Source organism: Corythoichthys intestinalis, chromosome 4, assembly GCF_030265065.1.
Source record: "Corythoichthys intestinalis isolate RoL2023-P3 chromosome 4, ASM3026506v1, whole genome shotgun sequence".
Classification (NCBI taxonomy): domain Eukaryota; kingdom Metazoa; phylum Chordata; class Actinopteri; order Syngnathiformes; family Syngnathidae; genus Corythoichthys; species Corythoichthys intestinalis.
In genome coordinates, this window is record NC_080398.1 from 46,987,655 (window position 1) to 47,001,179 (window position 13,525).

General features: G+C 39.2%; 1 protein-coding gene across 8 annotated transcripts in view; it reads right to left on the bottom strand.

The window, feature by feature from the left end:
- LOC130914582 (protein MTSS 1-like) overlaps positions 1-13,525 on the bottom strand; it is a 68,325-nt gene that overhangs the window by 48,571 nt on the left and 6,229 nt on the right. For all 8 annotated transcript variants that reach the window (XM_057833910.1, XM_057833904.1, XM_057833911.1 and 5 more), the window contains exons 2-3: positions 9,782-9,843; positions 727-800 (exon numbers count right to left, since the gene is read on the bottom strand). In XM_057833910.1, the coding sequence (XP_057689893.1) occupies positions 727-800; positions 9,782-9,843 (136 nt within the window). The remainder of the gene's footprint in view (positions 1-726; positions 801-9,781; positions 9,844-13,525) is intronic.

A 13,525-nucleotide genomic window follows, 5' to 3' on the forward strand; every position in this document is an offset into this window, starting at 1 on the left:
AAAGAACTAAATGAGCAGATGATATGATGAATGGAGGTGTCTGTTTCATATCTTGTTTATAGAAATGGAGAGACGCAATGCTCAAAACAATATTGGGGAGGGAGGGCATAGCATATATGAAGGGATATTTGCTTTCTAGTCCAAATAAAGGACAGGTAAAATGGGGTGTGGGGAGCCCAACTGTGGTACTAAAAAGCATAAGGATTAAGTCAATACTATAGTAAAGGAAACATTTCCCATGACCAACATCTCGGCACATTGGAAAACTTAGCTTTTTCTTTACAAGACTTTGTAAGGTTCCTTCATGAGCTTGTGAGCCTGTGGATTAATAACTGCTGAGAAAACGTTTGCAGAATTTTTCGGACTGTAAGGCTCACCAGATTATAAGGCACACCGATATTGAATGAGTTCATTTTAATGCGTACAGTGCACCTGACTCTATGGCACATTAGGCCTAACCCTTTTAAAATTGTAATTATTGTTTTATTTATGGATTTATTTATTTTTTGTGCTTTCTTTATGGATTTAATGAATGATGAATGTGTGTCTTGAACACTTTAAAGCCAGAATTCATACATAAGGCACACTGGATAAGAAGGTGGACCTGTCAAGTTTTGAAAAAATTAAGGTTTTTAAGTACGCCTTACAGTCTGAAAAATATAGTAATTCGAAGTTCTCAAGACCAAAGCACCTGCTAAATGGCACAGGCGCAAATTTTATTCCTACCTCTTGAATTGGTTGCCAGGTCAGCCACTTTCTGAAAGGCATCCAAGAAGGCAGCCAAGGCGACCACAGTGGCTCTAGAACAGAGAGAGAAAAGATTTATTTACATAAACCGTATTCAATTCCGAAGGCGTTCAAATTTGCAGGCCATATATTGTTAACTACGAGTGGATGAAAAATCTAAGGGTCACTCATGAGCCCTGCTGCAAAGGGACACAGTTCTCACTCTCTGCATCGTATGTGGCCCTCTCCTCATGAGCTGTTTTTCTCTCTGCGTTCCGATAACCCTAATGTTGTTTGGAAGCTCACAGTCTTTGTTGACATTTCAGTCTGTCTCGGGTGAGTTACCAGCAAATGTGAATATTTGGTTTAAACTCGGCTTGAAGGTGTGTCATGATACTGTCGTTTCAATTTTGGCTTAGGTGACTAAGGTTGATTTTGCAGATTGTGTATGTGTTGTGTAGGGCTGCAGCTATCGATTATTTTAGTAGTCGATTAATCTATCGCCTAGTTATATTGAATAATCGAGTAAACGGATGAGGAACATTTAATGTGTTGAAGAATCAATTTTAGGAGATGTAAAACAGGCTTGCTAAGAAAGCACTTTCAAGAGAGCATTAAATGCAAATACAAAAAAAATTCCCAAGTGTTTCTTCAAACTATGCAGAATTGCACATTCATTTAAAAATACAATTTAAATACCTTTGCTTAGCTTCAAACGGTATTCAAAATAAATAAATAGATAGATAAATGAGGATCTAAGTACAAGAAAAGAATTGGCTAACTGTTTTAAATTTAAATTTTTTCTTTTTTTTTAATGCTTTAAATGCTCTTAACAAATCCTTCAAACACATACCCCCCCCAAAAAAACAGCTAAAATATACCTAAAAACCAAATTACTAATGCATAAAAAATATATATATTAGCTCAAAAGAAAAATTACCTTATGTTGGTCTTAACGGAAAGCAGCTGGAATCAGCCATGTTCAATGAGTTAGGTCATATTCATTGTTGCCAGTAGAGGGCAGTGTATCTACCCAAATCAATAAAACTAAATGCTAACACTTTCAAAACAGACCATTACAAAGCCACTCTAATTAATCGAATATTCGAAGCAGCAAAATTAGATTGGAAGCTTTTTTCTTATCAAATTACTCGAGTTAATCGATTAATCTTTGCCGTTACGAGTGTTGTGTTTTAAGACTTGTAGGGAATGTTTTGTTTACTGGTGCTATAACTAACTAACAAAATACAGGTATTAGAGCTGTCCCGACTAGTCGACATAGTCGACGTCATCGATGACGTAAATCCGTCGACGAGCACAACATCCCTTCGACGGTTAATGAAGGGTTAAAAAAATATATGCGCGGAAAGTTCAGAATGTCAAATGATCTGTATGCAAGCGGGGAAAGCGGCACAAAGCCAAAAAAGCGCACCAGAGTGTCCAAAACATTGACTTATTTCAAAGAAATAAAGGACGGCACACTCTTGTGTCCTGTCTCTTCACTGCCAAGCTCGGCTGCATGTCGGCCGTGAATAAACACCTCAAGCGCCGTCACCGTTTGTAAAAAATTTTTTTTTGCATTTTTTGTACACCAGAGGGTACTGTCGCTTTACTAAATAATAATGTTTCATTGACAATGGGCCTATAAGTGCTATTAATATTGCTAACTGAAAGGTTTATTTCATGTTATTGTTTATTTTATGGTATAGAAAATTATATAACGTTAAAAGGTCATAAATATATACAGTATATACAGCGATTGCACTCAAGGAAGAGATTGTCAATGACAAGGTAATAAATTAAGGTAAAGGCAATTCATATAGGCAACTCATTGATATATAAATGAGGTTTAAAAGGAAAAAAAGGTGAAAAGTTTTCGTTAATTTCTAATTGTGTTGTTTTATTTGTGTGCACCGTAGCTCTTACAGTGTGATTACATCAAGGATGGAATAAAAGTTGTAAACCATCAGTTTAAGAGACCATCTTTTCAATCGGGATGCTACACTAGTTAATTCTATCAGCATTTGAAGTCACTGTTTATTTGTGATTTATTATTGTTATTTACGTGTTTATTTGTACTTTAGTAAATAATTTAGATGTTTCAATATGTTTTTTGTGAATTGATAAGCGTCAACAAAAATGTCATTGCTAAATTAGTAAACAAAAACAAAAAAAAAACATTTTTTAAAATTATTAGATTAGTCGACTAATCGTAAAAATAGTCGGCTGACTAATCGGGAGAAAATTAGTCGTTTGGGACAGCCCTAACAGGTATACTATTATCTTTAGATGTTATTGTATTAATGTGAATTAATTTTCAAATGTGAATTTATTCCAACTGAATTGTGTAGGTGATTTGTTCCAATATGTAAAACGTCCATCATAGTTAGTTGTTTACACTTATTTTCAAGGTTTTGCTTCATTTGGTTTAATTCAATAGCTGGGTTTTATGCTGTGCATGGAAACATACTGATGGGTTACTTCAGACACAACACACCACTCATTATTAAGATCACAGGTTTGTGGATGAAAGCCTCTTTTGTGTGCACGTGCATTTAACAATTATCTGAGCTCGAGCTCCAAGAAGAGGCTACAAATTATTTGTCATAAGAGCTGCAAAAAACAGACTGCCTGAATTTGTCATCACTTGTTTTCCTCTGTTGTCCATGGAAAACCTTCACAACAAATTGGGGACTTTCCATGACAATACAGATACCATATTTACGGATCACACATCCGTTGGGTTTGACTTTCAGATTATTTGAATATTATCAATATTTCGCAACATGAACTCAACATTTATTTTTGTTCTGTGTGTACTCAATGTGCACCAAAAGTCAAAATGGCAAGTAGGCCTGCACAATATATCGTTTGAACATCGCAATTGCAATGTGCACATGCGCAATAGTTTCATCGCAAGACTTTTTTTTTTTTTTTGGTAATGTAAACTTTTGCTTGTCTTCATAAAAGCAGTAATTGTGCAGTGAAATGGCCCCCTCAATCTCTTTACAGTATATACACCAGTCTTCATCATTCACAGATGAACCCCATTACCCTGGAATAATCTGTAGTATATGTATACTAGGGATGTCCTTATCTCGTATTTTTGCACCAAAGTCCGAGTCACCTGATTTTGCTAACCTGCCGATACAGAGTCCCGATATATGCTACTGTGATCAAATGAGTCCCAGAATTTCATTAAAAGGCAAAAAAACGCCAAGATTTCTGTATTGCTCGAATGACCGAATTCCACTTTTCTTATCACACAAATAGCCGATGAAAATGTATTGGCTAATAAGTAGTGTAAGGGTAGTGATTACTAGGACTCAAGGGTGTAGCTTGACCAGAAAACACACACGCGCGCGCACGCACGCACACAGAAAAGATCTAGGCACACTCTTGCCTGGTATACCAGATTCACCGCTGTTCCAGCTATTGAGTCTGGCGACCGTCCGGCGGATCAAATTCCCAGGGCGGAGCAAGCCACAGCAAACAGACAGCGGAGAATGGAGAAGTTTTTTCAACATGGCTAGCGCGAGCCATGTTGACCGTTGTCAGTGACTTGTGTCGATGAGTTTTTGGTAATTTAAAACTCATTTTACTGTGGATTGGAACATATTCTCGGCTCTCCCGTTCGCCATCTGTGTTGTTGTAGAGACAACTTTCGGCGCGCAAGAGTGACGTTACTCGATAAGAACACGTCACGCAAATAAACGAATCTGATTGGGCGGTTGATTTTGTGCTTGCTCGAGAGGCCGTTAATGGGCTGGGTCCCAGACTATTCTCACAGTGCTTGAAAAATACAGGGAGAATAGTCTGGGGGTGCCAGGTAAGCACACTCAGATTCCTTTCTATTTCAAGCAAAGTAATGCAGTAGAGCACCTATATCCAACAGATCATTTGCCCAAAACATACTCATGGACTGAATGCTTTCATGAAATTTTGTTAGCTCAAGTTATTAATTGAAAACAGGTCTCAATAATTTAGGATATTTTACAGTCAAAGAATGCGACAAACTTTCTTCATTCATATTAAATGTCACAAATCACTGATCCTTGATGCGAAGGATTCAATTTTATTTTGTGCACGAATGCTGAGCCAGGCCAACTTCCATTCCCCATAGACTGTGGCACAGTAGGCCAAAAGCATAATGCTCCTTGTCTGACAATGGTACGTTGAGTGCCACTGCCACCATCTATTCTTGGTGCAGCAGAAACTGGAATGTAGCTGTGGTTGATTTGGATCCTGGAAAGGGGGTGAATTTAACACCACTTTGAGACACTGACTGAATTCCAACTCTTTCAAGATGGGAATACATCTTCCAACTGCATGTTTGTTATTGCATGTACGTTGTTTTTTTTTTTTTTTAAATAATGCCTGCATTATTTCTAAATATCTGAGTTCAAACTGATTTTATTGATATCTTGAGCCTGATGGGCTCTTTATTTTTCCAAATTAAAACTAACATTCTTAGTAACTTTAAAATATAGCTGCATCAGACAGCAAAGAGGCTAGAGGATACCATGATTAGAAATCAGCTAGCCTTTATTCTACCCATGCTACTTTTGGGCTGTGTTGCACTCAAACCAAAATGGGCAAGAGGGAAAAATACCATAGCTGGACCTAAAATTGGGTGAACACTGTAATTGGTCGATTTCCTAGTTGCTTTGTAAGAGGGGTGCAAAGGGGCTAAATTACAGAGTAGTACCCTTAGGACATCATTACACACACAGACATATGCCACAAGTATGGCTGGTGAGCCACTTATCTGGGCCAAAGTGGGAAGGTGGGCGTGTTTGGATTTTACCGTGTGTGTGTGTCCCTCTATGTATTCCAGTCCAGCACCAGATTACAGAGCTCTTTGGGTGGATAGTGTGTGGGGGTGGCTATGCTGTGGTCGAATCCACTACTTTTGCCAAATTGGAAGTGGCTAAAGAAAACATTAAAGCAGACCAAAAAGGCTGTATAGCGGTTTACCATTAGGAAAGGTAAGTTGCAAACTCTTAGCGATCGCAGCAGCTACTAATTTTCACCGATCCGGATGAAATTGCATCAATACAGCCGGCAAAACGACTGCATGTAACGGCTGAGTGTAAGCCCAGTAATCGGTGCAAACACCAAAACAGTCTTGACTATAAATAGCATTGCACTCATGACTTGGCTTGTCCGCATCCAAGGGATATTCCTAATTATATGTAACATGTATTTATTCTATTTGTCTTGTATGGGAATGGCGTACATACGCAAAAATCCCTGTATAGATATTAACACATTTTTAAAACGTGACATGTATCCGAAAGATCAACTAGACTGAAATAACTTTTATCCTGAAGTTAAATCTACATCAAATTCATTTAATGTCCTTAAAGCAGATGATTTACATGTGTCCTTGCGTTATATTATTAAACGTTATCAGTTTTGCAAGACAAATTGCTTTAAAAAAAGACCAGAATGTGCTTTTCAAGCCATTGTTGGATTTTTTTTTTGCTTGCCTTTGCAAACAACCAGATTCTCATGTATATGTGGCAGACAAAATCAAATTTGAATATACTGAATGTTAATATTTTGTCATAGTCTTGGTCTCCCACCCCAATCCTTTTAAACAGCCAGTGTTTGTTCATTCCCTGCAAGAATTGACAATGTGGTCTGCGAACAAGAATGAATTTGACACACTTTGTTTATATTACACCTCACATCACCATTGGTAAGTGTATTTATAGGAAATACAAAGTAGGAAGGTACTTGCATTATTAGGTATGGTGTAACGTCACACGGTCATCGATTTAAAATCTGCTCATATGAAGAGCAGTTTGCCGAACAAAAGTGATTGTGATCAAATCACAAACCACATACTGTAGGTGACAAACTTTAACCAGATCACACTTCCATTTTGACATATCTTATGCATGAAAGAGAGGAAATGTGTACATGGTTTCAAATGTACTGTGTTTTAGTTTGATGGAGCACAACAATTTGCAATAGCACTCTAAAAACCGCTGTTTAATAGCAACAACTCCCCAGGTACAATAGTCCAAATGACCTTTTCCCCAGAACAATCAGTGGTCAGTTTGTCCGAACATTGCCACAGTGGGCAGACAATTTACTGTCAAATAGGTAGTCATTAGCAACAGGACACCAATTACTCCGATGAGTTCAGGTATGGCCGGGTCACATATTTAATCCCTAAATGACGGCAACACTCGAATAACATATCACCATGAATCAGCCTAACACTGAGAAAGCAGATGAACAGAATACCGAGTGGCCTCTAGACAGTATTGTTTAGTTCCTAAGCCTTTATCCAGATGTCACTTTGAGTATGTCCAAGAACACGTGGATACTTAAACGGCAAGAGATCTGCCGTGCACTGTTAATCAAAGAATATTTCAGACTGCAGGACACCCATAGTTACAGTACTTAGAGAACAATAGCTTTTATCTCAGCTGTCATAAATCGTTTGTCTATTGACACGTGGCCACTTAAAGACAGCCAAGAGAAGTGGTAAAAACTGGCAGCCATTGTTAGCAGGACATCAGTAGGAATTGTGCAAATTTACAACCTTAAAGTGCGTACGACAGGATAAAAAAAATGTCTTAAATAGCATTATCATGTGAATTAGAATCATATTTTAAGACAATTCGACAATATACAACAATTTGGCAAAGCGCAGATGACGGGAAATTAGTCTAACGTCCCCAACAGGAGGATGACGTTGGCAGGGTCATGGTTTCATTTGATTTAGGGGCAGTTTACATGGCGACTCTGCGACACAAAGACGCAATGACCGAGTAGCTGACCCGCCTCGCGTGCATAAGGTGTCGGCGAAGACAAAAAATTCTGAATCCTGCCTCCAAAGTGCAAGAATCCGATTGCGGGGGGTTGAGGGGGGCTTCCTCGGCATGCATATCAAAGGCTCCTGCGGCGCAAGACCGCGCTGTTAACGTCAGCACTCGTACACGTCACATTGGGCGTGCGCAGCGGTGCTACTAAACATGAAAAACAGAAAAATATGGCGGAATGTTGATTTTAATTTACTGTTTTAATAATATTTTTAAATTAAATATGTTGAATGTTTCAATTTTTTGTGCCTTTTTGAACAAAAGAAAAATGACATCGCTTCGAGTGGGCGGGCATATTTTTTTCCGGGCTGAGAGCGTTTGGTGGGGTCAAAGTGCATCATTCTCTGTCGCCCTGTAAATCTGCACTGCCCCCTAGTGCCTGGCATGAATACTACATCGTTTTCATGCGAAATTGCGACATTGTTCAAATGGAAATTGTGCAAATGCAAATGCAAATTTGAAAATTTTTCGTATTCTCGGAGAGTCACCATGTAAACGGCCCCTTAGAATTCAACCCATTGAGGGGGAATTATTCAGAAAGAGGAAAATGCGACAAAGAGAGCCGCAAAATGTCATTGTTTCAGTCTCTCTACTCCTATATTTTTACAGGATATTCTTTTTATCGAAGTATTTTTCCCCAATTGCTAAATAAATAGTATGGTCATGACAAATAACAGTCTTGTGCTAAATTGAATATGAAATAATAAAAATGCATTTATTCAGTACAACATGGCAAAATTACTTCATAAGGGTCAAAACTGTCGACTTCACCTTTACTGTCGCACCTCCCGAACGATATTTAATGCCACCGTAGTTAGTCATGCTTTTGTCGTTTCCCTGTCCCGGCTTCGGAGAATGTAAACAAACCAAGAGGCGAGACAGCTAGCCGACATACTAACCCGAACCGAGTGACGTCGCAAAGTCTTATTTACGCTTCTCTAAGCGAAAAATCACACAAAACCCGGTCACATGGCAGTGGGTTGTCGATTGCCTTCGCCGATCGGCAACCCGCCCGGCGGTGAACAAGTTACAGCTCGATCCCCTGCTACGGACAAGAGAGCTCGCCGGGGAAGCAGCTGGAGAGTACCGCAGGACAAACCGGCCGATGCTGGAGGAGTGCACAGCTGCCACACGATCAACAGGAATATGGCGCAAAATAATGCTTTACTACACGGCGAAGACGTAAACAGAGAGCGGCATGAAGTTGTTGTGCCGCTAACATGGCAGGATGTGTCTGAGGAGAATTTTTCCACATTTCCGTCCATGATCAAACGTAAATAAATAGTCCTTTATTTAAAGAAAGTTTGTAGTGTTTACTTTGTAATCGCTGTAATCGTGGCCATTTTTAACACAAAGTTGCAATTTCTGATGGGGTTGAAAATTTGACAGAACGCCAGGCACACCAAGAGGGCAATAAGCCGAGTATAGCACTCTCCCGGCGGGGGGGTGTTCGACAAGCCGCCGATCGTCAGCCGAGTGGCATTTTCGGTGGACAATCAGCCGCAAAATGCTAGCCACCTCCGTATTAAAATGTGTGCCATGATCCCAGTATTTGACATAATACAAAATACGATGTTTACTCACTTCCTCGTAAGTTCAATGGTCCCACAGTAGTAGGGCTTGTTTTGACCAATATCCGAGGTGAATGGGAACCTTTTAAAAACCCAAAAAAGACTCACACACCTCTTCCTGGTGCAGCAACAATTTTCTGCAGCTGTTTGGCTGGCGTGATGCGAAAAATAAACAAATTAATCCGCAAAATCAGCTGAATCCGCAGTCCATCTGCACGCTATAAAGCAATGCTGTACTGTGAGATGCTGACCCGGGTGACGTCACATTCGCATTTGTCCTAAACCCAAGACTGAAGCCCAAGACTGAAGCCGGAGGTCACTCATTTCATGGCGCCGGAGTCAAAAATTGAATATATAAAACGAGCGCTTCCACAGACATCCAAGGGGTCAATTTCATTCAGGAGCATAAATACACCGCGTGAAATATGAAATAAACATGCTTTTTGGTGTCATACGCACTTTAAATTGACAGTTAAAGCGACGGGCAGGATGGACAGAAACAATGTTCAGAACTTGAAGCTTATTCAGACTGCCAATGCTTATTGAATACTGTTGTGTCACAGATAAATAGAAGGTATAAATGTACCTACTCAAAGTGACTAATCATCATAATCATGCAAATGTGTTCTTTAAACAAAAGCTCACCTGAACTGTGACTGTAGTTTTCCGGCCTTGGTGATAAAGTCTTCCCAAATAGGGTAGCCACTCTGTGAATGAGAGAACCTTAATGTCATAAATGGTAAATGGAGAGTACGTATATAGCACATTTATCTACATGGTTACTGTGACCAAAGTGCTGTACATTGGCATACATTTACCCTGTAACGCACACATTCACACACCATTAGTGTTGCTGCTATGCAAGGCGCTGCCAACCCATTGGGGCAAGTTAGGGTTCAGTGCCTTGCCCAAGGGCACTTCGATAATGGATATTTGAAGCCAGGAATCAAACCGCTGACCCTTCGGTCGCAGGACAGCTCAAAGATTTTGCAATTCCCACAATTATGTAACATTTGATAAGGAGCGGACGGGTAAGGTAAAGGCTGCAATAACTGGTTCCAAAAACAATTTACCTAAATCACTCTCATTAATGTGATAATTTAAACATATCATGCGAGACCTTCAAAAGATTTAGAAAAATATGACAATTACGAACACAGATAGTTACCATCATGTCCTGTCGGCTGCAAAAAGGGTCACTGGTTTCTTCGGTTATAGTCCTTTCACCGCAAAACTATTAATACTACATTATAATGAGCCTGGGTTCTAATGGGACTCTAATTTTACTTTATTGAGGTCTCTGGCTAATCTGAGATACGTCTTGAAAAGAATGGTGTTCATCAGAGCCTCCAGGCTATGAAGTGGATCTCAACAGTGAAACCGCACAAGATAAAGAGACGGGAAGGCTTGACCAAATGTTTTCCACTGATGTGCTACTACTGTCAAGTGCTATAGGAATGTTGTGTTATTCTGTCAAACATTACACCCAACAGTAACTTGAGCTCATTCCTTCCTCTGACTTCTACCTTTGCAAATTACATCACATGTTCGCTCTCCAAATTAGACGGATGCGAATATCGGCAGTTAATTGTGTTTGCGTACCTTATACAGTAATGGGCTGAATTTGAATTTTGAAATTATGATTCCACAATAAATGTTTACACTTCACACGGTTGCGTTTAGATGAATCAGCATTTAGCAGTAATAGACAAGGATGGTAAATCAGATTTGGCAGTGTTTCTTTCTTCCTGATCTCCATCCATCTTTTCCACTTTTTTTTTTTCCATATTTCACTGAGGATTTATTCAGCCTCTATAATGCAGGTCTAATGTGTATGAATAAACTGTCCTTACAATCCTTCAAATTGTTAAGCGGTCAACGTATTCACTGCTTTGTTTTCAACTTCTTGTTGCCATTCGTACAGCATTGTGACAAGTGACATTTTGAGGCCTATAGAATAAGATTATCTTAGGGACAGCCAATATTTGATTTTTTTTAGGGCTGTCAAAATTATCGCGTTTACGGGCGGTAACTAATTTTTTAATCTCGTTAAAATATTTGACGCATTTAACGCACATGCCCCGCTCAAACAGATTAAAATGACAGCACAGTGTCATATCCACTTGTTACTTGTGTTTTTTGGTGTTTTGTGCAACTGATTTTATGGGTTTCACCACCATGAGCATTGTGTAATCATTGACATCAAGAATGGCGAGCTATTAGTTTATTTTTTGTGTGAAAATATTACAAATTGTATTAAGACGAAAACATTAAGAGGGGTTTTAATATAAAATTTCTAGAACTTGTACTAACATTTATCTTAAATCTTTCTATCCATGGATCGCTTTAACAGAATGTTAAAGGGTATGTAGCGGCAAAGGGGGTGTGAGACATCAATAGAACCGTTATGTGCCAAGATAACAAATATTGATAAAGTTAACAAAAAAATCAATCACATTAATGAGCAATTATCGAAAATAGATCGAAAATGACGAACATTCCCGAAAGTGTTCCGGAAACAGCTGAATGGGGCGGGGACGTCACGAGAAGTGATTGACAGTCGAGGCGGAGCCAGGTGCCACTGTTTTTTAACGACGAGAGAGTAGCGTTGGGGTTTGTTTGACAAAAACATCACAAAAATGGTTCAAAACTGCTGTGCTATGTGGTGTACAAATAGTTATTTATCGGAATATAGTATCCATGAGTTCCCGAACGCGAAAAAAAAAGCTGGACTATGCAGACAATGGGTAAAGTTCGTCCGTGCAAAGAGGGCTAATTTTCTAGACACAGCCTCTGGCACGCTTTTCTGTGGTGCGCATTTTCCACCTGAAAGCTTCTCGAACTATGGACAAGTGAAATCGGATTTTGCTAAAAGATTGCTGCTCAAAGGAGATGCGGTGCCGACCATACACGCGCAGCGACCTAAATGTCCCGAGATGTCAAGAAAGAGGACGATGACTAGCAAACGAGGCTAAGGCTAAGCAAAGGAGTGAGTACTCTTTTATAATAAAAAAATGTAACGCATTGGATACAGGACTGGACACATGTATAAATTATCGTTCGTAAAATATATAGAACAAATCCTCTGATCCCATTCATATTTGTGTCTGTTGGCAGAGCGAAAAGCTATGATAGCGCAATAAATGATAATTATTCTATGCATTCCTTTATTTTGCAGTCACGGTGTTTCAGCTTCACAAAAAGAAATGCAAAACAAATCATTGGTGTTTCCCACACGATCTGCTGCCGATGTTTTATCAGTGTCATTGCTCCCCTCAATGACCGTTTCATTACGCTGCATTGCCGTTCGTTTGGTCTCAAACTGGTAACGTAAAACACCGATTAAAGCTTCGTAACTCTCCTCGTCACCATTAGATGAACATTCGTTACGTCCTTCTACGTCGGATTCGTCGCTGAAACTAGAAACGAAATTGTCTGCCATCATCGCCGCCATTCAGTATTAAAGCACTGAGCCTTTTTCTTGTTGAAGAAACACCCCTCACTGTCAATTCTGAATTCTCTTTTATTGACAACGAGGGGTGTTTCTTCATGAGGGAACCTGGAATATGTGCAGGACGAACACAATGCATCAGCATAAACAGCTCAAAACACCCCTAATTCTCCCCCTCACTAGAAGGAATTATATTGATGCAGACAGGCACTGCCCCCCTAGTGGCCGGTGGCTCTCTCTTCACTTGTCGTGACGTCACGCACACAATCTGCCAGATCTCGGGCGCCGGTCGTTTTAGCTTGACAATCGAGTCAAATTTCTCTCATTTTCTTGTGTGTAATTACACGAAGTGGCATGATATGAATACAAAAGGCATGCGTTTATGGATAAATGATGGAATATTAACATTTTCCCAGGGCATGACATACCCTTTAATAATGTGAATGCCATATTGATTTATTGTTATAATAAACAAATACAGTACTTATTTACAGTATGTTGAATGTATATATCCGTCTTGTGTCTTATCTTTCCATTCCAACAATAATTTACAGAAAAATATGGCATATTTTATAGATGGTTTGAATTGAGATTAATTACGATTAATTAAATTTTAAGCTGTGATTAACTCGATCAAAAATTGTAATCGTTTGACAGCCCTCATTTTTTAATATAGAAAATTAAAAAGAGCAGACTTATATAGTTTGGACATATTCAGAGTAGCGATAGTGTTCATAGTGGGAAAAGATTATCAGGGTGAGTAGCCAGGGAAGAAAGCTTAAGTTACACATGAGGGTAGTTTGGATCACAGAGTAGGATACAGTTGATGGGCTTTGATTGGAAAGAATGATCTGTAATGAGAAACAAAAACAAAAGAAAAAGACGCTAAACAGCAAAGGTGTGTACCAGATTAATAAGATATTGCGTACTTGAAACAT